A 27,724-nucleotide genomic window follows, 5' to 3' on the forward strand; every position below is an offset into this window, starting at 1 on the left:
TTTTCTAATACATTTTCTATCGAATTCTTATAATATTTAATTACTATATAGAGCGCCTGAAAACACAAAACCATATGAGATTTGTTAGATCTCAATGGTCTTATCCGTATAGGGGTTGCGGTCATAATAGGTGCTTTCCTTTTACACGAAATCTCAAGTTAAATCTCAGTTATGTGACTCAGTTGAGTACAGTTTATGTTACTTAAACTGTATGCAAATGAGTCGATCAGACTCACTTTAGGTGTAAAACTAAAAGGAAAGCAATGGGGAATGTGAGTGCAAAACTGATGCTAACTGTGCGAACTGTGATTACGAGTGTGAGTGTGATAACTATGGCCCCGTACCCCGTTCCGCTATTGACTGCGAGTACTGAGAAGTTATATTTAATGTCACGCAAACTATAGATTACTAGTACTCACAGTAAATAACGGAACGCGCCCTATATAGTAACCTGTATGTATGAAAAAAAAAATTGAATTAGAGTGTAAAAGTAAAACGGTGTTATAGAGGACGGGAAAAGAGTGTTGTGTAAGAGTGGGGGAGAAATAAAAGAAATGAAATTTGAAAAGAATTGAGAACGGTAGATATGAGAGATAATAGGTTAGTAAAAAAAAAGAACAAGAATTCTTTTACATATTTCGGTAGAAGAGGACTAGAATCAGTATGAGGCTTATTTAATGAGGTAGGGTGGGGGTAGACACTTTTGCAGTTTACACTGGTTTACACCGTCTGTGGTGTGGCCGTATGTACCGTCCGCATGGGTGCAGACGTGCGATTCTTGAGTTAAGGCTGAGAGAAATTGAGATTGAGAACCGCTGCTCTAGCGGTGAGGGTGAGTTGTGAGAGTGTTTCAGACTCGTTATCAGCCAGGATTCATTCGTGAGAAAATACGAAAAAGATTGATGGTATCAAAAATTTGGTTGATAGAGAAAGACGGGACGGTTCAAGTTGAAAAATGAAGTGGCAGTGATAATAATTGAAAGCCGCGTGGTTCCGCTTCTATTTCATCTGATATCGCTATCACCTCCCTTCACTTTTGGATTTTTAGCATATATATCACCGACGTGTGGATTACATCGGCGCCATATATATATTAAACAACATATACACTATATTTTTTATTTTTTCTCTGTTATTTAAAAAAGAACTGGCATGAAAAGAGAGAGATAGATCAAAAGCAAGAAAGAAAGGGGGTGAGAGAGAGATGGATAGAGTCTGAGTGAAAGGGAGAACGAAACGAAGTCAGAAGTCAGAACGTATTCACGTATGGAGTGTGAGAGAGAGAAAGAGAAAGAGAAACGAGCCGAGTGAGAGATAGCGAAGTGAAGAAGAAAAGTAAAGCAAAAAAAGATAGAAAAAAGATCTTGCTATCCAGGGTATCTTGGGGCTTGTATGATTCACTCTCTTACAGAGTAGCCCGGCTTTTCTCTGCTGAACGGAGACGAAGCACAAACCGTGTTCGCGACATTGACCCGTTCGGTTCGGATTTGGAATTTGGATTCAAGTTTGGGAACGCTGGCAATACTCTTGACAAGGGATTACAAGGAACTCGATCTCAACGTCAACCTGGCTGTTGTTAGAGAAATAGTTAAGAAAAGTCAGTCTGAAAGTTCTTAGATGTCTTTTACCAATTGCCAAACTTTTTACAAATAAAAATTTAAACCGCGTGTCGACGTAAAACGTCGTCGTAAAACTGTCCATTAAAATGAATGTGTATCTCTTCATATCTCTCTAGCAGAGGTGGATGGATCTTATAATCTGGTTATTCAAGGAGGCTGTCCATTGGCATTCTCAGCCTACGCTATCCTCCTTCCATTGCAAATTTCCTTTTTAAACTCAGCAATTTTAGAAATAGCAACGTCTGAGATAACTTAAGTCTATTGCTTAAAAGTTTGCCACAACCCTTTTACTATAAGATAGAAACATATTTAGAGAAAATAGACTGGCAACAAAAATATAGGAACATGTCGGATGAAGAGGACAAACCCCCTGCACCCCCTGTGAGGCTCACGTCTAACAGGTATTTTTATTTGGAGATTTGTAATGTTGTATCAGAAATAGGTTTTAAAGACCAACTTTAACTGGATTTAAGCATTTTTGTGTACTAGATAATTCAGTTATTATTGTCTCTAAATAGATGGACAATTTTATTTTTATTAAGAGTAATTAAAAGTTAAAAATACAGGATTTATAGGTTTCTCAAACAATTTTAATCTTGTATACTTATTAATTTCTTTGCTATGGTAGAGTTCTCTGTCTACCAAAAATAGATGAAGGGACGCTAATATGGTACTTGCTAAAAATAAAACCTTACACTTCAGACGTGATGACATTCTTATGTGGGAGGAAATATAAAAGTTTTCTATGTTTGAATATCTGAATATTTTATTTATTCATTGTTTTTAATAAATATTAAAAGATTTTAATACAAAATCATTATTATGTATAATATTATCAAAAACTTAAAAAAAAATAATATGAATTATATCAAATAAAGTACAAACAAAGGAATGTTTCAATATGTTAATGTAATCAAATCTATTCAATATTTGTAGAGGTGAGTCTACGCCTAATTTACCAGTAGACATGCGTCCACTACCTAAAGAACCTGATTCTGAAGAACGCAAGAAGAAAACATTAAAGGGAAAGATGAAGGTGAAGGAGAATAAGGACAAGCCTAATATTAGTTATCCTACTAATTTTGAGCATACAGTACATGTTGGATTTGATGCTGTCACTGGAGAATTTACGGTATGTTTAATAATAATTATAACTATTAAAATATTTAAATTATTCAAATTGCACTCGCTTTCTGCTTTGCTTCTGTCTTACGGTGCAGAGTATTTAATTAATACAGTACTTTTATTTTGCTTGTTTAAATGATGCAGAGAATATTTATATTGAAATTTGTCTACATAAATTTAATCCACTTATAAAAAATGCTTGATGAATTACCCATGCTAACAAAAATAAGATTCTAAACACTGAATTAAATATGTAATGACATTGTATAACAATAATTTTGTAAAATAGTCTGATGCTTTTTATATCTATTATTTTCTCATAAGCAAAACTAACTAAATGCCTATTTCTTTCAAGCTGCCTTTGAAAGTAAGTACGCTCAGATGAAAACAAAATTAATATGTCTGCATGTTTTTACAAACAATTTTTAAAAGGTTTGTTTTTGTTGCAATACTTGATCTCATTTATAAAATTTTAATTTCCGTTTTTTCCAAAGATTTTCTAAACCAATTATAATAGTTGCTTTTCTAGCATAATAGAGCTTTAGTCAACGTTGCACCTGAATGTACTGTAAATTCCTTTTTGAAAACAACTCTAATGTAACAAATATATATTTTAAAGAATATTATTTTTCATGCATATAGTATTTTACCAGATTTATAGCTCTAAAATTTTACTTATTTTGAATTTGTCTTATTGTTAGAATTATTGTCCCATAATCTTGTTTTTAATAGAAATGCATTAAAATTATTTGACCTTCCTAATATAATGTAATACCCCAGTGTGTCTTATTTTTCTTTTAATTCTTGTTCTGTAAAAGAGAAACTCAAAATTATATTAAAAATCCTAGGGCATGCCTGAAGCTTGGGCAAGATTACTTATGTCTAGCAACATTAGTAAACAAGAGCAGAAGAAAAATCCGCAAGCGGTACTGGATGTCTTAAATTGGTATGATAATAGTAGTAAGGAAGCTAAAGGCTCAAAGTATATGACAACTACTAAAATGGTTGGAATTTCTGGTAAGTTTAACTTTTAGAGGAAAACTAGAGGTAGTAAATGGAGTAAAAAAATAATTATTGTTTGTATATGTTATTTTTTAGCACCGATAGAAAGAGCCAGTAGTCCACGTAGCATGGGACTAGGTATTGTCACAGGTGTGGGAAGTATTCGTGGCCAAGCGATGTCTCAAGCATCTGGGAGCTCGCATTCGCAACATTCGCTGAGCAGGTAAGTCTTTTACAGTTTTTATTTTAACCGAGAAAAGGCTGTTCAAAAATTTAGACTGAGAAACGAAAACATTACAGAGTTAGCAGTAGCAGTCCAAGCAGTACGCCTACGGATGCTTGTGCAACCAGTTCAGAACAGGAAGATGAGCCGCCACCGCCGCCTATATCGGCAAGACCGGAACGTACGAAATCTATTGTAAGTTACGACTAAATTATTTGTTAATCAAGTTTTTATATATATTATATTATTATTTTTATTCAGTATACAAAGCCTATAGAAGAAGAACCGCCAACCCCGATTGCAACAACATTAAGTTCACCGCAACGAAATGGAACACCGCAACAAGCGCAACTGGATAGAAACAAAAATCAAGCAACTCCTACTTCAACGACGACAACCGATCAAACACGACCAGCGCAAAGCGAAAAAGCAAGAAAAAAGAAAATGTCGGACGATGAAATTTTAGAAAAATTACGAACGATTGTAAGTGTTGGTGATCCGAATAGAAAGTATACGAAGATGGAAAAAATTGGCCAGGGGTAAGTTTATTAAACAATGCAAGAGATTGGAATAAGGTTGACTAAATTATTAAATTTTAGTGCGTCGGGTACGGTGTATACTGCAATTGAAACTTCTACAGGGATGGAAGTAGCAATAAAACAAATGAATCTTTCTCAGCAACCGAAGAAAGAATTAATTATTAATGAGATTTTAGTTATGCGGGAAAATAAGCATCCGAATGTTGTAAATTATTTAGACAGTTATTTAGTTGGAGAGGAGTTATGGGTGGTAATGGAATACTTGCCAGGTGGTAGTTTAACGGATGTTGTGACTGAAACATGTATGGATGAGGGTCAAATAGCAGCAGTGTGCAGGGAAGTCTTGCAAGCACTGGAATTTCTTCATTGTAATCAAGTTATCCATAGGGATATTAAATCGGATAATATCCTCCTCGGTTTGGACGGCGGTGTGAAGCTTACTGATTTCGGTTTTTGCGCACAAATATCACCAGAGCAAAGCAAGCGTACTACGATGGTGGGCACACCATACTGGATGGCCCCGGAAGTAGTTACACGCAAGCAATATGGTCCAAAAGTATGCAAAATATATTTTTTTTTAATCGCGAAATCTTCTCATTTTATATGTATTGCTTATATTATTTTGACAGGTTGATATATGGTCTCTCGGTATAATGGCTATTGAAATGATAGAAGGCGAACCACCATACCTGAATGAAAATCCATTGCGAGCTTTATATTTAATTGCAACGAATGGAAAACCAGAAATTAAAGAAAAAGACAAGTTATCGGGTATTTTTCAAGATTTCTTAGATCAATGTTTAGAAGTTGAAGTTGAGAAACGATCCGCAGCATCTGAATTATTAAAGGTAACTTAGTTTTTTTTAGTAATGCTTATTATTTTTATAAATTGTTTTTTATTTCAAATATATACTTAAATTTAATGTTTTGTTTGAAATTGTAGCACCCTTTCCTAAAATTAGCTAGGCCATTAGCTTCGCTAACACCTTTAATAATGGCCGCTAAAGAAGCCGCTAAGAGTCATTGAGAAGAGCTGCGAAAGAGAGAATTATGACCTTACAAAAGTTGAATATATAAGTATGATAACAGAAGGAATAATGAATCACCCTCCCAAAAATGGAAACGGCACAATAATTCAATAATATATATATTAAATAATAAGCATAGAACTAAATAAATAAATATATATATATATATATATTATAGGATATAAATAGATAGAACTTATCCGATACGCTAAGGTATCGAGAAACGATTTCAAAGTTTTTAAATTGCTCGATTCTCGCATGTTACGAGAATATAAAGTCAGAAAGGCTCTGAAAAATACGACGATAAATCGTAGGTTGTAGTCTCGGTTGGTATTGGGGACAGGAGCTTACTACATCATACTCAAATAATCTTCAAAATAAAAATAGTGTTTTTTATGATCCCTGCTGAATGACACTCGATCGATTTGCACTAGATTTGTGCATTGCATTTTATTATTAGAGGAGTTCACTGCGTGCTACGGTTTTGGAGGTTGATACTATTGCTCTGGTTCGGTGTTATCTTGTCATCAGTGTTAGATAAAGGAAAGCGATATAGCTTATCACGTGTCATGTTGCCTGAAAGAAGCTCTTGTACCCATGTCAATTTGAAAGAAAGAGACGAACAGGTATTGTCGACTATTTTCTAAATATGTAAAAGAAAAGAATAGTATTACTGACTCTAAATTTGCAAAGGAGAGTTAGCTACGAACATATTAAAACAAAAACTTTATTAGATTAAAAATGTACACTAGTAAATAGAACCTATTCTGATACATTACTATGGTTTGACAACAAAAAAGATGTAGGAGAAGATTAATCTTCTTGTCAGACTTATATTTTTTGAACAAAGTTACAACAGAGAGCAGAGCAGTATGTTTTCAATAATTTAATTTGTAAAGATGATATAGATGTATAAGCGATAGCCTAATTTGTTTGAAACGTTCTAAAGAGTCGCGTTCTTGAGATTGGATGTTGATAGACTGCTATATGTTCTGTTATATTAAGAGATACCGTTCCAATATTTAGTGCAATATTATCATCAGGTTCGATATTCCCTGGTCGTTCTTATCGTATCGCATTAAATGCTATAAGCCATTAATATTTGCAGTAATGTTGGGACGTTGTATAATTATTAATATTTTCAACAGCTTTTTTACGAGTATTGCAATTTTTGTCTCATATTAAGCTTGTATATACCGGGTGTAATGAATCTAAGTTGAACTCTAGCCACGATAGATTAAAAGTAAATTTGATACCCACGAATCTTATTTAAAATTAGATTTGTATAAGATGAATGAAACGAAGCAGAATAAGTACTTTCTCTTATTTGCGCTGCAAGTAAGACATTGGAGCAAAGACCATGTTATTGCGATATAGTAGCTTTAGCAAAAACATTCTGTGGACAAAATTTTTTTCGGCTGCGTATGTAGTATGTTGCAAGTGAGATATATTTGCTCGCGACGTGTCTTATCAGCGATGGAAAATGGACGAAAATTTAAAACAAGATTCAGATGTAGAAGCATTTTGTGACACTATAAAGTGCCTGTCTTGTCATGTTTAGAGACGTGAAGAACTTGCGCTAGATTCCTTATAATCCTGAACCACTGTTATTATCAGGTATTTAAGTTAGTATCAGCAGAATCGAATATTTCCTGTTAATAATTACTCTAGCAAGGTTTCTCAGTTACATCGCATTAAATATAACGTATGTCTGTCCTAAATGTATTATATTTACCCAAAAATACATCAAAGCAGAAGCCTTTTGCATTTATTTGGATGAATAACAGTCCTAAGTCTAATTATGTTCTTTTTATACATGGCTATTTATCGTATGTAAATTAATACTAAAAGAAATCATGTGAGAGTAAAAATAGTTGCGGAGCAAGAAATTAATAATATACTTTTGTTACGTACAAAACTACAAAGAAAATGAAAACAACCAAGAACATATTATTTCATAAAGAAAAAGTATATATTATATAGTATATGTATGTATTTACTATTTAACTATTTTATTATTTTTCTTAGCACTCTTGTTTTATTAAAGCCTGACTAGTTATTTTTGTATAATTATAAATAATTTATTAGTATTTAATTGTATTTCACGAAGGAGCTGGATCAGACTATTCTATCTGTGACCGAGTTTAAAATTGTACATGCTAAAGAAATGATCGGTATTAATTTTAAAGAATCAGGGATAATAATGTACGATATTTTAGCTAAATTTATGTCTTAGTATTTATCTAAAACGATTTCAATACTCGCGCTCTAATTTATTTGGAAGTTTTATAAGAAAGAAGTCGGGGTTAAAGAGTATATTATGTCATAAGTGCGCAGTGTCCTTTTTCATGCGTAGGAAATGTATAAAAAGATGAAATAAAGGCGGGTTTAGCTTCCATGAGTGAAAAAGAATTGCGCACGAATCATATAAGATATTTTCTGCTTGGTAATCAGTGAAGATAGCAAAAAAGTACATTTTCTATGCGCAAAGAATATCTTATGCACGTTGTGTAAAAAGAATTCCTTGTGTATCGATAATCTCACTTTACACACTAACTTTACTCACACGTGTAAAAAATTAAATTGCGTACTTTTTTTAGTATTAACAAAAATACAATTGCTAGACCCATTATTTATATATCAACTTGGTCAGAAGCATGTTGCAAGAGATCCTGCATTTTCATAAATATCCTTTAAGAGATAACACGGAGCTCTCATTATAGTTAAATGTATTATTACGGCAATTATATTTTATATTATTTACCGTTAGCAGCTATTATATTAAATTTTTTTAGTCATATTGTAATAAGCTTATGCTAACTTATTGCATACCGAGCATTATGTAGGGGTAAATTATTTTAACATTTTATAATTTTTTTAAATTCCAATTAACATTAATTTTGTTAATATCAAATATTTCAGAAAACAGTCGGTGACGCTCGTCCTCTGTGATTATAAAATTTATTTATTTATAAAAGATAAAGTACAAACCAAAACTAAAATTGGCCTTAATAAAGTATAAACGAGCAATGTTTTCTAGTATTTGATAGTACCAACTTTTTATTCACTCGGACGAGAATTATAAACTTTGCATTTGTATCTCCACTATCGTTCCAAGTGCATTTTATTATAAATAACAGAGATGTATTGTTCGTACTATTCTTGCTTCAAACTGGATAATAGTTTCTAATCATTTATTTTATATTCACTTAACATTATTTACGATGTTTCTGAAAATGCTTTGTGATCTTACAGAGAATTTAGCGGGCTTAATAACAAAGATACTATTTTATTGAAACCATAAATTCGTTTGTTTTAGAATCCATACAAAGTTTGGTTAAATATCTGGTTTCTCAGGAAAACTATGTTTTACCTATGAGAAGGTAAGCTTCATAAAAAGAAAGCATAAAGGTATAATGAAGTATAATAAAACTACTGTAAAAATAATGCCTAGACTTTTACGTACATATTATAATGTAACGCATTTTAATTTGTTTTGAAAAATTACAATATAAGGAAACATTTTATAACAAAACTTTTTTGATTTTTTTTAATTGTAAACCTTCCCAATCTGTTACACTTATAATGAGAAATATAAAAACGATATACAGTACAGGCACTGATTAGCTTTATTCAGAAGAGATTAACAACAAGAATATTTTGTTTAATTTATATATTAATTTTTATAAATACTTTTTATATATTATGGCTTGTATGTTTGATACATCAAAAAATAAGTCAGTGTTTATGTTATATATAAAAGTGTTTAAACTCACATTAATTTATATAATATATCTTTGAAGTAATACATCAAGAATTTTAAACTATGTATAGTTTCCATTTATTAGGGGAATTGAATCTTTTCTGAAAATTTAGGTACATACAAATAAATACACAGTAGACAAACAGTAACTCTATAAAATTCTTAGTGATTGGTTGTACTTTTTGATATCTCTCAATTTTTCATATTTAGAAAATTATTAAGTTATTAATGGTGACTTCATTTGTAATTTACACATAATTGAAATATTTCTGGTAAGAAATTGTAAGGGGTAAAAACAGGTATGGCAATTTAGGAAATATTTATTGTATTGTATATAAAGCTAAACTGTTTAAGTGTCCGATATATATTGTATTAATACTTTAGACTGCATTAGAAATTGCTTTGTGATTTCGAGAAAAGTTGTATAAGAGAGAAAGAGAGAACTAGAAGAGATGAATGCTTGGTATGTTTAGTCATCATTTGCAACTGATGCTCCGCTTGAGTTTCTCGCGTAAATGGTTATTAGGTTGGCGTCTTCTCCTCTCCAGCCGCATGAAAACTGATAGAAGCTGAATTGATGCAGAAACGTTTCCTGGTGGGCTTTGGACCATCATTGAATACATGTCCCAAGTGGGCATCGCATTTGGAGCAGGTCACCTCGGTCCGCACCTTATCTGGTTTTGCGATCAGCAGTAGTAGATTGCCACCAACTGTGCGCGTATGGGGAAGCGCGGTATACGTGTTTTGGTGGTGAAAATGAAGTGGTAGCGGAGCGATAGGAAGACAAAGGAAAGACAGAATAATAGAGTGTGATTAAACGCAGACCAACACCTTTTGATACAAACTTAAATTTTCTTTGATAAAAAAGATAAGAGTTTACACAAATTACTAAAATAATCAGCCAATTACAAAATGATCTGTGTGATGTTTAATGGTTATTTTAACCTTCTTGTAAAATGTAACAATTAGTTTTCTAGTTGCATGATTATAATTCTAGAAAATAAGATTATATTTTTATATCATCAGTTAAGCTAATCACAACAATAAAAGCAGTTTTATGGCAACAAATTTTTAATCACTTTCGTATTTATAAGTCTGACATAGATGTAGTCAAATGAATTAAAATTTAAATATTTAGGATTAATTGAACGGATATATAAATGTAATATGCAAACACGATATAATAAGCAAGACTAATAATAGATATAAAATATTATTTTTCCCAGTTAAATATAGCATAGAAGCTGTTACTTCTATACATTTCATAAATAAATTAAACAAATTTGCAGTATCATATAATAAGTAGCAGTAGTTTCAGTTTAACATGAGAATGATGTATAAGTCTAACACAATCACACTCTAAGCTTTGGCATGCAAGGAATAGGAAAGATAGAATACATGAAATAACTTGCAAGTATTGATGTAAAATTAAAAAATCTTTTGTAACTAAAAGACATATTAAATTTGTCTGTACTAATTTATCAGAAGTAGAGTCAAATCACAATATTCAAGATATTTCACTGACTTACTTTTGCGAAGGTTTTATAACATCTATTATGATATTCAGATATTCAAGAAAATTTAATTATATTTGGTTAACAAAATTTTTCTTCAATTTACAGTAAAACATAAATTTATAGTGACTTTAATTAAATTTTATTTTAATTTTAATTATATTTCTTATTTTTTTATTTATATGAAGTATTATAATAATATATATTGGAAGTTACAGAATTAGATGGAGAGGATTGAAATAATGTAGAAATTGTAGATGATTGGGTATAAGTTGGTAACAAAAATATAGTAAACAGGTAAATGTCAATAGATGTTTTAATGAGTATTTTTAACATGCAAAATAAAAATTCCATGACAAAGTAAAACTACTAATGCATCAACATTTACCTGCTTTAAATCCAAAAAAATATTAAAGGCAAAAAAAGATTTGCGATTGCTATATTAAAATTTAAGCTGAATGCTAAGAAATATTTTATGATTTAATTTAACTTTATTACTGCTTACCATGTGATGTATCTTTTGTTAATTTTATTTTCCCTTGATCAAGGACTTCATTAAATGCTGGCCAGCCACATCCACTGTCATACTTTGTTTCAGAAGAGAAAAGCTCTTGATCGCAAACTATACAAGAATAAGTCCCTTTCTCATAAAATTTATTGTAGCAGCCAGTAAAGGGTCTATGTAAACAAATAATTAGGATTAGTTTGTAAGAAAAGGTTACTAAGTTTATTAATTAATTATGATATCGAATTGTTATATTAATTGAATACATAATGTCAATTTCTAATGTTAAATGAAGAGTGTGATTGAGAAATATACTATAGAAGTGTTAGAATATTATTTTTAAATTGCTTGGCCATGAGGCATGATCTAAGTTAGCAAATGCTCTTGAAAAAGTTATTTTGGTTCTAGAACTTCCACATAAAATCAAGATTCTCTCATTTTTATGTTAAAGATAGTAATAAATGAAATAATTATTTAATCATAAAATAGTTAAATAAATAAGTTGTATTTGTTTTTATGTAAAAAATAAAAAGTTTATTGATAAAAATCTGTAGAATAATCAGTATATTGATCCAAATGATATGTATAAAAATAACATAATATTTACTAATATTTGTTTGTCCATCATGATTAAATATTCTTATAAAAAATTATGAAAAATGTGGTCTCAATTATAGATTAATAAATTATTTAATATTCAATGTATAACAATAAGAAATCTTGTTAAATATTAAGATGAGAGTTGTTAAAAAATAATTTTCTAAGTTTAGCAATATTGCAACATATACCTTTCGGTTCCTTTTTCCTGTGTCACGTGCCACTGTAGTGGTGTGAGTCGTTTTTTCAAATCTTCTTTACTAATTTCGGTAGTCATTTTCCTAAGTCCAGCTTAAAGACATACGTTAAAATACTTAGATCAAGTGGCTGGGTTTACTAAGAAATGCAGAAGGTATCCTAAAAAATAACGTGGAAATTCTTGCCGCGCTTTCGTAAACCTAAAGACTATCTTCCCCCCACCTTTGCTCCAGTACGTAGTGGAGTGATGGTTTTCGAAATATCTGTCCGTGTTCCAATTCTCTGACCTAATTACATCACTTATATGTGGGAATTGATACAAAACAAATATATCAATGGAAAGAAACTTTGGATTGAACTTTCTCTTAATGTTAAATGGTTTTCTGATTTTCAATACTCTCTCTATATATTATATATATATTTATGTACACAAATCTGTCGCCTTTCTTTTCTATAGTGCGTGAAGACGATATACTCATACACACACACACACACTAGTATCAACTGTCAAATGTCAAATAATGACACATTTGACGTTTATACCACAAATTTGCATCGAAAACGTTTCGTAAAAAAAGGAGTAACGAACTCCGAAGATAATTTTAAAGAATTTCATTGATTTAATGCGTTTATGAAACTTAAAAAAATTAAACTGTATTGAATATTTGCGTAAATACACCTATAGCTAATAAGAATTATTGGTAAAGCATTGTAAAACTAACCAGGATAAACACCAAGGACGCACATTCGAATCGTCACGCCATTATCTCTGAGTCTCGGACTACCATTTCGAGCAAGTAAAATGGCCGATGCGGAGTTTACTGTGCTTAACATATGACTTAACACAAGGACGTTTTCGTTAAAACAATGTCATATGTGTATATATATATATTCATGTATAGGCATATACAGTTTTTTTTTCTAACCTCGTGCAACGGATGTCAAATTTATCGAACTAATGCAATTTTTGTTAAATACGTCTGCTGTCATAAATATTATAGTATGATATAAAAGATTGCTTAAGTGTCGATCAGATTTTAACAATACAAACCTAATTTAAAAGTAGACAACATTGAAACGCCTGACACGAAATTTCGATTATACAGCTTCGTGAAAGATTTTATGAAAATATTCATTTTTACTTTGTTACTTGGTATTGTTTAACTTTGTAAGAATTGTTGATAGTTCGAATTTTGAATAATGATTTGATTTTACATTGTTATTGTAAGGAAGTGTTGTAGACTGTAGTACCTTTTGATAAATTTGAAAAGTATCAGGTTAGGTTGGTCCGTTACTGGGGTCTGCTGGGGGCTGGGGTCTCTCTCTCTCTAGGGAATTATTGTAGGAAAGGGCTAGCTAGCGCCTGCTTTTAAATCTTCCATTCGTTAGTTTTGTTCTCTTTGGACCAATAGCAGGGTCTCTTGTCCAGCTCACTATACAGTATGTATGTATGTACAGTTGAGCCCAATAATCTGGCGTCAGGCGAGGGGAAGCCGGAGATAAAGGGGCAAGGGGTATCTAGGGAATTTACGGGTTATATACAATTCTAGTTCCCTAACTTTACATTTGTCCACTTTTGAAATGTCAATTAAATGTAAACAAAATTTACAGTTTTTAAATCTAAGTTACGGAAAAGTTTAAGAAAAGATTATAATGAAGAACAGGAAAAGAGAGGATATCAGATGAGTTTGATTAATTATTATAAATATGTGAAAATATATTTGTAGATTGTTAAGAAGATATGCTTTGTGGTTATTTGATTTTAATTACAGGTTAAATTATGCGTTTTATCTCAACTTGGATGAGGAAGGATTAATTTATCAAAACTTCTAATGGGATTTTGACATCTAAATACATTTTATTATGATAAAGAAGGTTAGATTGGTTATTACATCCATTCATGTTAATTGGAAACATAATTTGAAGATTAATTGATAAAAATGAAAGGTAAGTTAACTTTAATGTTGTTAAAAATGAAATTAACTCTGTGGTTGTATTAATGTATAAGTTTTATTTTTTGGTTTCTCACCATGACATATAATACATAATTATTATATATGTATTTAACTTTAAAATTACAGTAAAAATTTATAATTACATTTAATATTGCAGGGCATAACCATTTGCGGCAATCACCTCTTCCAAACGGCGTGGAAAAGATTGGACAAGATTTTGGCAAATCTGTGGTTCGTTTCTTAACTCTTCCCATACTCTTCTTACGTGACACCTTAGCTCATGTTTGGTCCTCTCTTGTTCTGGTCTCCAGCGTTTCACCATTATACCCCAGACATTTTCTATTAAATTGAGATCTGGGGATCTCGATGGCCAAATCATCCTTTCAATTTCAGGATGCTCTGCAAACCATTCACGTGTCATTTTGGATGTGTGCACACTGGAGTTATCCTGGACAAATTGGATCATTGGTAAGTCTTGGACCGGATACATCCTTCTGACACTAGGCAGCATATGATTTTCTAGGATGCTTGTATACACTGCTGAATTCATCTTAGTGTCAATTTCAATTAAATCACCCACACCGTCTCCTGAAATCCAACCCCAATAAGCAATAGTTATCCTATTATTTCTGTTCATAGGTAGGACATATTTATCATTAAATCTGGTTCCATCCGGTCGCCAAACATGTATCCTCCCATCTTCAGAAGATTGAAACACCTTCTCATCAGTCCAGATAACTTTACGCCAGAATTCATCTCCTTTGCTCAAGTGCTCCAAGGCAAATCCAACTCTGTCCTCTCTGTGCTGAGCTGATAATTTTATTTTGTGCACAGCATGGTGGCAATGGATTCCAGCTTCGTGCAACCTTCTGCGTACAGTCATCTTTGATATGTTCAGGTCTAATTTTCTTAATATGCTTGACGTAGGCTGGAAAGGATCTTCGTTCATTGTATCTACAATTTTTCTATTCTCCTCTTGCGATGTTAATCTGGGTCTTTTGTTATTTTTCCTTCTATCTTCCAATCCTGAATATCCCTCTTCTCTATATCTTTTAATCCATTTATTAATCGTAGACTTATGCAGCTGCAGCTGATCAGATATATCCACTGAGCTCATTCCTGCTTTCCAAAAACCAATGACTTCTCCTTTCTTTATTGAAGTTTCACTATTAATTGACATCTTTTGAAGTTTTAATTTTTAGAGAAACGATTATTGAACTGTGTAACACCTTTTGAGAGAAAACAAAACACAACAATAAAAGAAACGAAACGATAAAACAAATAACAATCAAGTCGATTTTCGTTTCTTTTATTGTTGTGTTTTGTTTTCTCTCAAAAGGTGTTACACAGTTCAATAATCGTTTCTCTAAAAATTAAAACTTCAAAAGATGTCAATTAATAGTGAAACTTCAATAAAGAAAGGAGAAGTCATTGGTTTTTGGAAAGCAGGAATGAGCTCAGTGGATATATCTGATCAGCTGCAGCTGCATAAGTCTACGATTAATAAATGGATTAAAAGATATAGAGAAGAGGGATATTCAGGATTGGAAGATAGAAGGAAAAATAACAAAAGACCCAGATTAACATCGCAAGAGGAGAATAGAAAAATTGTAGATACAATGAACGAAGATCCTTTCCAGCCTACGTCAAGCATATTAAGAAAATTAGACCTGAACATATCAAAGATGACTGTACGCAGAAGGTTGCACGAAGCTGGAATCCATTGCCACCATGCTGTGCACAAAATAAAATTATCAGCTCAGCACAGAGAGGACAGAGTTGGATTTGCCTTGGAGCACTTGAGCAAAGGAGATGAATTCTGGCGTAAAGTTATCTGGACTGATGAGAAGGTGTTTCAATCTTCTGAAGATGGGAGGATACATGTTTGGCGACCGGATGGAACCAGATTTAATGATAAATATGTCCTACCTATGAACAGAAATAATAGGATAACTATTGCTTATTGGGGTTGGATTTCAGGAGACGGTGTGGGTGATTTAATTGAAATTGACACTAAGATGAATTCAGCAGTGTATACAAGCATCCTAGAAAATCATATGCTGCCTAGTGTCAGAAGGATGTATCCGGTCCAAGACTTACCAATGATCCAATTTGTCCAGGATAACTCCAGTGTGCACACATCCAAAATGACACGTGAATGGTTTGCAGAGCATCCTGAAATTGAAAGGATGATTTGGCCATCGAGATCCCCAGATCTCAATTTAATAGAAAATGTCTGGGGTATAATGGTGAAACGCTGGAGACCAGAACAAGAGAGGACCAAACATGAGCTAAGGTGTCACGTAAGAAGAGTATGGGAAGAGTTAAGAAACGAACCACAGATTTGCCAAAATCTTGTCCAATCTTTTCCACGCCGTTTGGAAGAGGTGATTGCCGCAAATGGTTATGCCCTGCAATATTAAATGTAATTATAAATTTTTACTGTAATTTTAAAGTTAAATACATATATAATAATTATGTATTATATGTCATGGTGAGAAACCAAAAAATAAAACTTATACATTAATACAACCACAGAGTTAATTTCATTTTTAACAACATTAAAGTTAACTTACCTTTCATTTTTATCAATTAATCTTCAAATTATGTTTCCAATTAACATGAATGGATGTAATAACCAATCTAACCTTCTTTATCATAATAAAATGTATTTAGATGTCAAAATCCCATTAGAAGTTTTGATAAATTAATCCTTCCTCATCCAAGTTGAGATAAAACGCATAATTTAACCTGTAATTAAAATCAAATAACCACAAAGCATATCTTCTTAACAATCTACAAATATATTTTCACATATTTATAATAATTAATCAAACTCATCTGATATCCTCTCTTTTCCTGTTCTTCATTATAATCTTTTCTTAAACTTTTCCGTAACTTAGATTTAAAAACTGTAAATTTTGTTTACATTTAATTGACATTTCAAAAGTGGACAAATGTAAAGTTAGGGAACTAGAATTGTATATAACCCGTAAATTCCCTAGATACCCCTTGCCCCTTTATCTCCGGCTTCCCCTCGCCTGACGCCAGATTATTGGGCTCAACTGTACATTAGAGATGCTGATATTTTCTGAAAGTATCGATATTAGTATCAAAATATATCAAAGCCAGCATTATCGATACGGAGACAAATCGATCCCAAAATATCGATATTACTAATATTGCTATATAGCGTAGTTGTCAAATGCGATGACCGAGCTTGATATTTTTCAAAAAATGATAAAAAATAACACCAATTAATAATAATAGAAGACAATGGAATCTTACTATTATAAATAAGTATAATTTAATACAATAATAAATTATATGTATCAAAGGAAAAAAATAAATACTTGATGGCGAATTATATTTACAGGTTAAATTAATTTAAAGATATAAGGTAATAAAATCATATAAGGTTGTATTGTTCTGGACAAGGATGGGATGTTATTTTTGGTGCGATGGATGAGCCTTCATCATATAACTGCAGCTGAGACGACAATTTTAATCAGTATTGTATAAGGGAATTAAGAAAGTATATATTCATTTTCATTTATGCATTGACTTTTGTGATCTTTTATTTATAACAAATACTTTTATTTAATTTTTGAAACTTTCATCAAATTCATGCAGTGATATTATTATAATGAGATAATTTATAGTTTAGAGAATTACTTTATTACCTATTATTCGGTTAGTAAATATTATCCAGTTTTTATTATAATAACTTAATATATTTTCCACACAAATATACATATGAAAGCAGTCATTTTTCTTATCACATATATGGCATATTAGTATTGCAGGAAACTTATTATAATTTGCTAAAGAAATAAAATATACTTATAAAATCACTATTATCTTTAAATACTCTCTCACATTTCCTATCTGACATATTATAAAATATTAAATTTAAACAGCAGCATCTAAGTTCCATTCGTCAAATGATAAGGAACTCAAAAATAACAATTGATTTAAATGGTCTCCTGTTAAACGGTTTCTGCGTTCTGTCATAATAATACCTGCTTTTGAAAAGAGTCTTTCACATGGTACTGATGTAGCAATAATTATTAAATATTTTTTAGCTAATGTTGACAGTGGTGAAGAATGACTCCAAAATTTTATTGGACAATCATCAATGGCAATAGGCGACTGATTTAAATAAAACCTAAACTCTTCTGGCATAATATTATTATCAGTAATAGTAATTTGGTTTTGTTGGTCTAGCTTCACAAGGCTTTTATGATATGACCAAAAATCTGTTTTCACTAACTCATCTTTATTAATGTTATCAACTTCATCTATTGGCTTATCACTTTCATTGGTAAGTAAGAGTGTTACGATAGTATTAATAGCACTTAAACAGGCTAATTCATCACAAAAATGGATTCGTTTAAATCGTGGATCTAAAAGTGTTGCTATTGCTATAACAGAGATTTCTTCTCTTGATTTAAAACGTTCATAGAATTCTTCTAATAAAATCTGTTTCATTTCATTTCCTATCTCAGTTTCAGGAAATGAAGACTGCAAAGATCTTTGGAGAATATTTAAGATCGGTATTACCTTACTACCTGTTAGATAGGATTCTCCAGATAATATTTTTGTTGCATCCTTGAAGGGTTTGAGTAGCTCAACAAACTCTTTAGCCACTAGTAATTCTGATGCAGTTAGCATTATTGGAGCTGAAGGGCATTGTAAAAGTATTGGACTAATCTTCTCAGATAGTTCAATAAATCTAACAATCATATCATACGTCGAATTCCAACGTGTTTCTACAGATTGTAGTAGCTTCAGATTTGAAACTGCTCGTAACCTGTCAGCTGCTGTTACTGATTTTTTAAAGTACTTTACGATGGTTTTAATTTTTTTGCAAACAGAACTAATGTTTTCAGAAGCCATAACTTTTGCAGGCAACAAATTTAGAGAATGTGCAAAACATGGTAAATGTTTCTCTGCACCAAATGCATTAACGATTGCTTTTTTAACATTAGCCCCATTATCGGATACAACTACCACTATACTTTCTTTTTTTATTTGCCAATCTTTTATAATTTGTAACAGCCACATTTCTATATATTCAGACGTATGTCTGTCATTTAGCTCTGTTACTCCAATTACAAGAGTTTTAAATTTATCATTTAATAAAAAATGAGCTGTAACACCCAAAAAGCTTTTGACATTTAATGGGTCAGTCCAAATATCCGTGGTCAAACTTAAATTATTTGTATTCGAAAGCCAAGTTTTGGTAATACTTGATAATACCTGATATTTTTCTTCCATCAAACTCTGAACTGTACTTCTACATGGAAGTTTATACAAAGGAGCAATGGCTTTCATGAATGTTTTAAAGCCTTCATTCTCGACTGTTTGGTAAGGCATGTTGTCTTTTGCAATCATAAAGATAAGCTTGTTAGTGATTTCAGCAGCTTTAGATCCTCCTGTTAAAACATTATTATTTAAGTTAATATAACTATAATAAGAATAAAAATTAATTACATTAAAGATTATATGTAGAACTAATATATCGTTAGAACTTAGTAGTATTTTGAAAATTTGTTGCAGATTAATTTTAACAATTCTGTTTTCAACAATGGAAGAAAATCTGGCATTCGAATTTGCATTATAAGAGACTGTCAGTAATCTTTAAACAGATTTTGGAAAGATTGTTGAAAGACTGCCAATAGTTTTCTGTAAACGATTCCAAGGATATACATATATCCTTCTACGTGTCCAAAGCAGAATCTGCAACAAATTTTCTAATTGCTACAATATAAGGTACATACAATAAATATTTCATTTAGGAAAATTTTAGTAAACAAATTCTGCACCTTGAAAAGAACTTTGTTTGTAAAAGGTCAGATCTATTCTAGGCTGTTTTGAAGGCTGTTCAATTGTATTTGTTAATGTAGAAGTTACAGAAGATTCAGAAGCTGCAGATGAAAGTGGTTCTATATTATCATCCAATACAAAATCCATCATACTATTTTCATCTGCAATTGGAGCCTATTTTTTAAATTAAGTAAGTATTAGTAATAAATTATACGTACTATATTAAAATTTACAATCATTTTTATTCTTTTATGATTTACTTCAAAAGTATTCCTAGCATTTTCACTAAGATCAATTTTTGGGTGAGCTCGCTTCAAATGAGATCTCATATTTGTTGTATTTTTACTTCCTTTTATTTCTCGTTGACACAGTTTGCATCTGCCTCCTGTGGGTATACGTATAAAATATGTCCAAACTTTTGATGGCACTAAATTAAAAATAAAATCAACCATTATAATATCTTTATTATCAATCTAAACAATCTTAGAATAATTATATGGTATTATGCGAGAAAGAGATGATCTATAAATATAATTGTAAAATAAGATAAATTAATTCATGTTGGATTATTATTTCTTTCTTGTATAACAGAGTACTTGTTTTTAAAGAGAATATTATTTGTGGAATAGGGTATTAGGAAATTTGGTATGCATACTTTTATAGAGGGTAGTATATATTATTTGGATCGAGGTATAAATATTGTTCAAAAAGTGAAGCTGAAAAAAATAAAGAAAAAGTTTATTAAGTTTAAAATATAAGAAAAAATTATGTAATCTGTATAATTTTAAAAACAATTCATTAAAGTAAATATATTTAATTATAATTACCTAATATTTTGTACAGTGTGATTGTTTTTAAAACTTGCTTTACAGCAAAGCAATCAGAAAAAATGGCACCGTTAATTTTCCTCAGTTTAGTCTCATTCTAAACTTATAAAAAAATTTTGATATTAGCGCTTCAGTATCGATACACCTAAATATTGTCACTAGAAATATCGGTATAAAATATCGAAAAATTTCATAAAAATATCGATATTACGATATATCGATACAATATCAGCATCTCTAATGTACATACATACTTTGTACATACTCAATAGAACTATAGCACGTTCTTTTTTTCCAACGGTTTCAACGCGGCAAATCGCGGCGTCGGAAGTGAGAAATTCCGAACTTTCGATGTAACTCGATGTAAATATGTTGTGTTAGTGTTGCGAAGGCCAGGAAAAATGAGCTTCTCTAGTGATGAAGTTAATTTTTTGGTCTATCGGTATCTTCAGGAATCTGGTATGGCTTGCTTAAATGCTTCTTAACCTCTTTACACCAAGCACCGCTAAGAGCTGCGATAACACATTTACCATATATCCGACAATACACTATTTTCTACGTTATTTAAATAAAATTTTGATCCGGAATATTTTTCTCCAGTCACATATTAATTTTTGTTCTTATGGACAAACTGCTTGATGTTTAAAATTGCATTGCATCGTCTTGGAGCGCGATAGGTTAATATTTATTTTGTTTTAGGATTTCAACATTCCGCATATACCTTTGGCATAGAATCACACATATCTCAGAGCAATATAAATGGAGCTTTAGTTCCACCAGCAGCTTTATTGTCCATATTACAAAAAGGCTTGCAATATACAGAGGCTGAAATCTCGATAGGTGAAGATGGAACAGAACAACGAATGGTGGAATCTTTGTCTCTCATTGATGCTGTTATGCCTGATGTGGTCGCATCAAGACAGAATCAAATCAATCAGCAGAAACAACAGGTGAAAACAGAAGTGCAGGATACCAATGGAGAAGAAGGTAGCTACTCTGTTTATATAGTAGCTATTAGGTTTAACATCCTATAAAGATTTTACAGTAGTATACCTGATACACCCTGGTTTATGAAATTAATGATTTTCTTAGACCTCCTTTTCCAATCAGGAATATTAAAGGGCTGCTTTAGTTATTGAATATCTTGCTATCAATTCCTTTTTTGCTGTCTAAAACAGATGTGTTTTTAATGAAATACATAGAATATGAATTATTATATGTATACTTTCACAGTAAAAACATATTCTGTAGTATACAGTTTAACAAAGTTTTGAGACAACAAACAAGATAATCTTAACAAGGAGCAAACAATTTGTTTGTTTTTTTGTATGGTAGAGAAAAAAAATAATAATTTCTGGAAATATAATCTGCAGTTATTACTTCAAATGAAGGGACTGGTGGAAATGAGAGGGGAGGAGGCAGAGCAGAAATGGAAATTGATGAACAGCCACAAGGGGAAGGAGGAGGAACTAATGCAAGTGCTGTGGAAATTCCTGCTAGCAAAGCTACTATACTTCGTGGTCATGAATCAGAAGTATTTATTTGTGCATGGAACCCGACAACTGATCTACTTGCTTCTGGTTCTGGAGATAGTACTGCTAGAATTTGGGATATGTCTGATAATGCAGAAGCAAATCAATTAATACTTCGACATTGCATTCAAAGAGGTGGTACAGAAGTACCTAGTAATAAGGATGTGACTTCTTTGGACTGGAAGGTATGAAAAGTCTGATTTAATTTTCTTTAAATAAACGAAACAAAAGCACGTTTGATATAATCTATACATTACTTGATTTTTAGTGTGATGGAAAACTGTTAGCAACTGGAAGTTATGATGGTTATGCCAGAATTTGGAGGACAGATGGAAGATTAGCATCTACTCTTGGACAACATAAGGGACCTATTTTTGCTTTGAAATGGAATAAACTTGGCAATTACATTCTTAGCGCTGGAGTTGATAAAACAACAATTATTTGGGATGCCCAAAGTGGAGAATGTACTCAACAGTTTAGTTTTCACTGTGCTCCTGCATTAGATGTAGATTGGCAGACAAATACCTCCTTTGCTAGTTGCTCAACAGATCAGTGCATCCATGTTTGTCAGCTTAATAATGAAAAACCAATCAAGAGCTTCCAAGGACATACTGTAAGTATACAATGTAAAGCTAATGATAGTCATAGTACCTAATGATTTGGTATTTATTCATTTTTTTTTATAGAATGAAGTCAACGCAATTAAGTGGGATCCCCAAGGAAATTTATTAGCTAGCTGTTCAGATGATATGAGTTTAAAAATTTGGTCAATGAAACAAGATACATGGGTTCATGACCTTCAAGCCCATAGCAAAGAGATTTATACAATAAAGTGGTCACCTACAGGACCAGGAACTCACAATCCAAATATGAATTTAACTCTAGCTAGTGCATCTTTCGATTCAACTGTGAGGTTGTGGGATGTGGAAAGAGGTGCATGTATACATACACTTACAAAACATACTGAACCAGTGTACAGTGTAGCATTTAGCCCTGATGGCAAGTTCCTTGCTAGTGGAAGTTTTGATAAATGTGTTCATATATGGTCTACTCAGGTAAGTTGTGTTTTTACAAATTTGATTTGTATAAAAGTTAAGTTATTTGTTTTGTTTGTTTTTCGAAGAAGATGGCATTAATTTATCTAAATTTATAGAATGGAAAGCTGGTGCATAGTTACCAGGGTACCGGAGGTATCTTCGAAGTTTGCTGGAACAGTCGGGGAGACAAAGTCGGTGCCTCGGCTTCTGATGGCAGTGTATTTGTTCTTGATCTTCGTAAACTGTGATCATAATCATAGTGAATGGAAAATTTAACTCCCGATGTGTTTTGACTTTAAGTTACCTTTACAGAGTTTACGACTTCCTACGTTTCATTCGAAGGTGAGACTATTTTATATCAAACACTGTTCTATGATATTAAATGACATGTTTTTAGAACATCTTATGAAAGTATTAAATTGAATTAATTTAACGAAATTAAGAATGAGTTGAGGGATTTGCAAAATCATTGTAAAGACATGCAATTGTAATTATGATTATTAAAATACAATTATCTCATTATGACGTTTCACAGTAAATCTCCTATTACTTTGTTAAATGGGTTTATAAAAAATTGTACATTAAGACTATTTTCCATAGCGACGCTCTGTACAGTAATACAGTTCGATGCTATATTTACAACTGAAGACTAAAATTATGTTCATTCATGTAATATGAATGAAATATACGTTGTAATAAGTATTATATATATATATAGCTATATCTGTATGAGTAGGAAATAAACTTTTTTAAAACATTGTTATGACTAACGTTTTTTATTTTTAGATTGATAAATGAATAATATAGACTCATTTGATAATTAGAGTTAAGCGATATAGCAATGGGGAGGAGTATTAAACGTTTATTTTACTCTGGACAAAATTTATTACCACGTCTAATTCGTATCTCGCAACTGAAGTGTTTGGTCAACTAACACCCTATTACTACATTCTGGAATATACAATAAAAAACTTCGAAGTGATATAAATAATTGTGAAATAAATAAATCAGTATTTTCTTTCGTAGTCCCTAATAAAATAAATAGATAGTTATAAGTACGAACTGTTACACAATAGTACACACATAAGTTCTTGTGCCATATATATATATATATATATATATATATATATATATAATAGTAGAGATATACACATATGCACAATGGTCCATAATTTGTAATACACGATAAAAAAATTTATATACAGTGCTTAATAATAAAATTATACACTATTTAAAATTAAGGTAAAATCGAAATGAAGGATACGGAATATCTAGATCTATTTTCTAACATCGATGATTAAAAGCACTTATTTGCGTATGCTCTCATTATGATTTAGAATTTTCCATATATCTGTTTCTCTAATTATTAAATTTATTGATAAAACTTTCAACGGCATTAAAGCCTCAGAGAGACAAAAAACAAAGACTTCATATAACACATATCTTTCTGTCATTAGCCTTTACTAAATAGTGAGAGACGATTAACGCGAAAAAACGGATATGACAACTTTATGTCAAGCTAGAACGATTTAAATAATTATTAATTCTAAAAGAAGATTATTTCTGATCATATTCTTGAATTATTTTGATGGTAATAATGCCTCATGGGAAAAACAGTGGCTAGATCGTTAAATAACACAAGTGAGATTTAAAATCTAACACAATAAAGAAATTAAATTATTCTTTTACGAGTAAAATCTGTCTTGTATATCACTACTGAATTAAGTAATGATAATTTACTATAGATAGTTAAACGCGAGCAATATGAATAGCTTAACAACTAAAATCTGTTATTGGTAGTACATATTAGATATAGAGGGATAAACTTTAAACGTGTAATTGAATAGAAAATCACAACGTATAATACTGTTTCGTTTGCCTTCTCTAGCTGTTTACGGTATTAAAGTATGAAGAAAAGTGAACTCTACTTTCCACAGCATATTACCGGATTTATCGGTAACTTTGGGGTTTAGTAGCCCATACTCTCATATAAGTTCTTAAATGATTTACGTGGCTGCAATTTTCTACAAATTTTACGGTCAACAAGGTTCAACCTGAATTTTGCGGTCGTATTATTTATTTGTGCAATCTTATTAATTCTGAAAGAAGCGTGAGATGAAAGTAGGAGGATCTCTCTCGATTCGTCTCACTTCGATCGCAAATCCTTCGTCAAATTCGATCGACTGTCAACTTATAAAACCAATTTAAAGAAAAGCTTATGAACATGAACTGTGATCGTTGATTCGTATAATTCGAAGCATGGAAAATAATTTCGTTCTTTTTAGAAATTCTTATTCACGCAGTTACAATAAAGGTAGCTCACTGTTCTGCACCTAAAATTGAAAAAAAAATACGTAGAAAAGTAGCAACAACTAGTATTACTTATGCATAAAACGTTAAAATTGAAAAATCACAAAGAAAATCCTTACTCTCTCGGTTTCCGCCTCTTCATCGTGTCGAAAAACTGGATCGTTCCCATCGAGCCATTCCTGTGTCCTTTTAGGGATTTTATTCTCGGAGGTCGTCGTACTTCGTTCCTCTTGATTCTCTTCCGAGTGAAATTTTAACGAACGATTCAATGAACTGAAAAGAAATAATATAAATAAAATCAATAAAAAAAGAACTGAAAAAAGTAAACAAAATAATCTTACTCTGGTATAGATCGTTTGCCAATGCTTTCAAGAAGGCGCCTGTTTGCAGCGATCTGGGGTTCGTCTTGCTGAGCCATTCTGCGCGCCATTTCTAGAAGGACTCGGTTCCTGAGAACGTCGAGGGAATTAGTGATAGATAGTGAGCCCATTTTCGACAGTGATCCAAGCTTCTTGTCACGTTCATGTCTGAACGCGTCATTCGTCATTCTTCGAAAAAATAAGCTCTGTAAAATCAGATTTATCTCTGTTGAAATTTTGATACAAAATCATTACATTTACAATGAGAAAAATCATTTGATTCTAGTAAATATTTTGCATGCAAAGTGCCCATTAAATATATTTACTTAAAATTGATGAATTAATAATATTTATTTAAAAAAAAATCTATGAACAAGTATCTACATCTTTGATGGGCACAATTTAAACAAAAATTTATTTAAATCAAAGGATTCTTTTCTGGCAGTTTGTATGTATAACGCGTGGGTATAATATTTTCAAATTTTATCCTATGCAATTTTTTGCATCGTAAATTTTATTCGTTATATGATTGGTCCGATTGCGAGAGATAGAAACTTCGCGCGGCCAGAACTCTCAAGTGCTATTCGTTTTTCTCATCCGGTCCATCCGGATAATAGTATTGCCTTTACGCGCTGTCTCGTCTAAAGTGCAGTCCTGCTTAACCTTTGACTTGATTCGAGTTGCCTTTTACGGCCATTTTATCTCGCCAACCGTGAACGAAAAAAGGAATATTTTTCTCGAATCTTCCAAAGTAGCGCTCACACTCGTCGTGTAGCTTGTTGCCTCAAGCAACCATTCCGAATATTCGTATTTATATCTCATTATCCCTGAACAAATCTCAATTATATATAACAGAAATTGCATAGATATATGAACATTGCATATTAATTTACAAAGGCTTTGTTTGATAAATTTTCTGCCCTTGAAAAAAAATTAATTACAACTGTATAGTTGTAATTCATTGTACTCTATATATATATACGCAATATTAAATGCTGAATTAGTAAGTACCTTCGAGCTTTCAAATTCTAAAATAAATTAGATGCTTGCTACTAAATATTCGTTGAGATTCCTTAACTTGTTAATGAACGATCGTATAAAAAAGTTAGATTTTGTTATAAATTTACCAATTATATTTGTTGTTGTTTTTTTTTTACTGAAATTACAGTCTGTACCAGAGAGTTGGAAAAAGGATGATTTTTCATATATATATATATGTATATACTCTTTAATAGAGAAAGTTATATGTAATATTCCTTGCGCTATATTGCTACTTTGATGGAGCGTATGTTCCAGAATGTCATGTGCACAAAAAGCTATGGAACGTGTGCTGAAGCTGGGGAATATGCGGGTGGAATTCTCTATCTTTGTGCTTTAGTTTTTATCCGAATTTTTTATGCCATACTTTGTCTTAATTTTGGACACGTGTATCATGTTCAAAGTGACACGCACTTAAAAGCTTTATTTACCGAGATATACGTTGCTAGGTCGTAAATTAGACGCAAGAGGTGAGAAAAAGAGAGAAACAGTGATACGGGAGGGAAGAGAGAGAGAGAGAGAGAGAGAGAGAGAGAGAGAGAGAAGAATGTTTCGCAGGAAATCGGAAGATCATAATTTGTATGAATGAAGTGGCCCATTGGTCAGTTTTCCCTTTACCTAGTTCTTCCTGTTGGATGATTCATTCCTATTTCATTTAACAGCTACGCTGAATGGCAAATTGGAAAAAGCCTTCTTGATCGACACTAGTAAAAATATCGCTCCA

At 31.6% G+C, this 27,724-nt stretch overlaps 5 protein-coding genes across 11 annotated transcripts in view; 2 read left to right on the forward strand and 3 right to left on the reverse strand.

Moving 5' to 3' along the window:
* Positions 1-599: 599 nt before the first annotated feature.
* Positions 600-7,296, forward strand: Pak (serine/threonine-protein kinase PAK 3-like protein). The gene is made up of 9 exons (XM_066746630.1): positions 600-2,020; positions 2,556-2,751; positions 3,593-3,761; positions 3,843-3,969; positions 4,047-4,164; positions 4,231-4,508; positions 4,569-5,064; positions 5,138-5,356; positions 5,452-7,296. Exons 1-9 carry the CDS (start codon positions 1,965-1,967, stop codon positions 5,533-5,535), a joined length of 1,743 nt encoding a protein of 580 aa, XP_066602727.1. The 5' UTR covers positions 600-1,964; the 3' UTR covers positions 5,536-7,296.
* Positions 7,297-8,805: 1,509 nt separating this feature from the next.
* On the reverse strand, positions 8,806-13,380 carry SelR (methionine sulfoxide reductase SelR). Of its 6 annotated transcripts, none has more exons than XM_066746632.1 (5): positions 13,165-13,380; positions 12,836-13,093; positions 12,107-12,206; positions 11,319-11,491; positions 8,806-10,009 (listed from the first exon to the last, which is right to left on the reverse strand). In XM_066746632.1, the coding sequence occupies exons 2-5, from the start codon at positions 12,945-12,947 to the stop codon at positions 9,822-9,824; spliced, it is 573 nt and encodes a 190-aa protein (XP_066602729.1). In that variant the 5' UTR covers positions 12,948-13,093; positions 13,165-13,380; the 3' UTR covers positions 8,806-9,821. The 6 variants fall into 6 exon arrangements, with proteins under 6 accessions (XP_066602729.1, XP_066602730.1, XP_066602731.1 ...); XM_066746633.1 differs by having other exon boundaries at positions 12,836-13,096; XM_066746634.1 differs by lacking the exon at positions 12,836-13,093 and having other exon boundaries at positions 13,165-13,379.
* A 4,590-nt stretch (positions 13,381-17,970) lies between these two features.
* LOC136785661 (E3 SUMO-protein ligase ZBED1-like) lies at positions 17,971-20,789 on the reverse strand. The gene is made up of 4 exons (XM_066746836.1): positions 20,725-20,789; positions 20,158-20,324; positions 19,897-20,071; positions 17,971-19,506 (listed from the first exon to the last, which is right to left on the reverse strand). The coding sequence occupies exons 2-4, from the start codon at positions 20,224-20,226 to the stop codon at positions 17,981-17,983; spliced, it is 1,770 nt and encodes a 589-aa protein (XP_066602933.1). The 5' UTR covers positions 20,227-20,324; positions 20,725-20,789; the 3' UTR covers positions 17,971-17,980.
* Positions 20,790-21,017: 228 nt separating this feature from the next.
* Positions 21,018-24,056, forward strand: ebi (transducin beta like ebi). Of its 2 annotated transcripts, none has more exons than XM_066747311.1 (6): positions 21,018-21,183; positions 21,424-21,711; positions 22,098-22,441; positions 22,525-22,869; positions 22,943-23,311; positions 23,410-24,056. In XM_066747311.1, exons 1-6 carry the CDS (start codon positions 21,126-21,128, stop codon positions 23,539-23,541), a joined length of 1,536 nt encoding a protein of 511 aa, XP_066603408.1. In that variant the 5' UTR covers positions 21,018-21,125; the 3' UTR covers positions 23,542-24,056. The 2 variants fall into 2 exon arrangements, with proteins under 2 accessions (XP_066603408.1, XP_066603409.1); XM_066747312.1 differs by having other exon boundaries at positions 22,116-22,441.
* A 23-nt stretch (positions 24,057-24,079) lies between these two features.
* Positions 24,080-27,724, reverse strand: part of Dh44 (diuretic hormone 44) — a 30,192-nt gene continuing 26,547 nt past the window's right edge. The window contains exons 3-5 of the mRNA XM_066747313.1: positions 25,945-26,168; positions 25,723-25,876; positions 24,080-25,626 (exon numbers count right to left, since the gene is read on the reverse strand). Of these exons, the coding sequence (XP_066603410.1) occupies positions 25,597-25,626; positions 25,723-25,876; positions 25,945-26,168 (408 nt within the window). The 3' untranslated portion in view covers positions 24,080-25,596. The remainder of the gene's footprint in view (positions 25,627-25,722; positions 25,877-25,944; positions 26,169-27,724) is intronic.

The sequence above is a fragment of the Prorops nasuta genome, unplaced genomic scaffold, assembly GCF_024137725.1.
Source record: "Prorops nasuta isolate Cenicafe-Biocafe unplaced genomic scaffold, Cenicafe_Pnas_1.2 PNAS00003, whole genome shotgun sequence".
Classification (NCBI taxonomy): domain Eukaryota; kingdom Metazoa; phylum Arthropoda; class Insecta; order Hymenoptera; family Bethylidae; genus Prorops; species Prorops nasuta.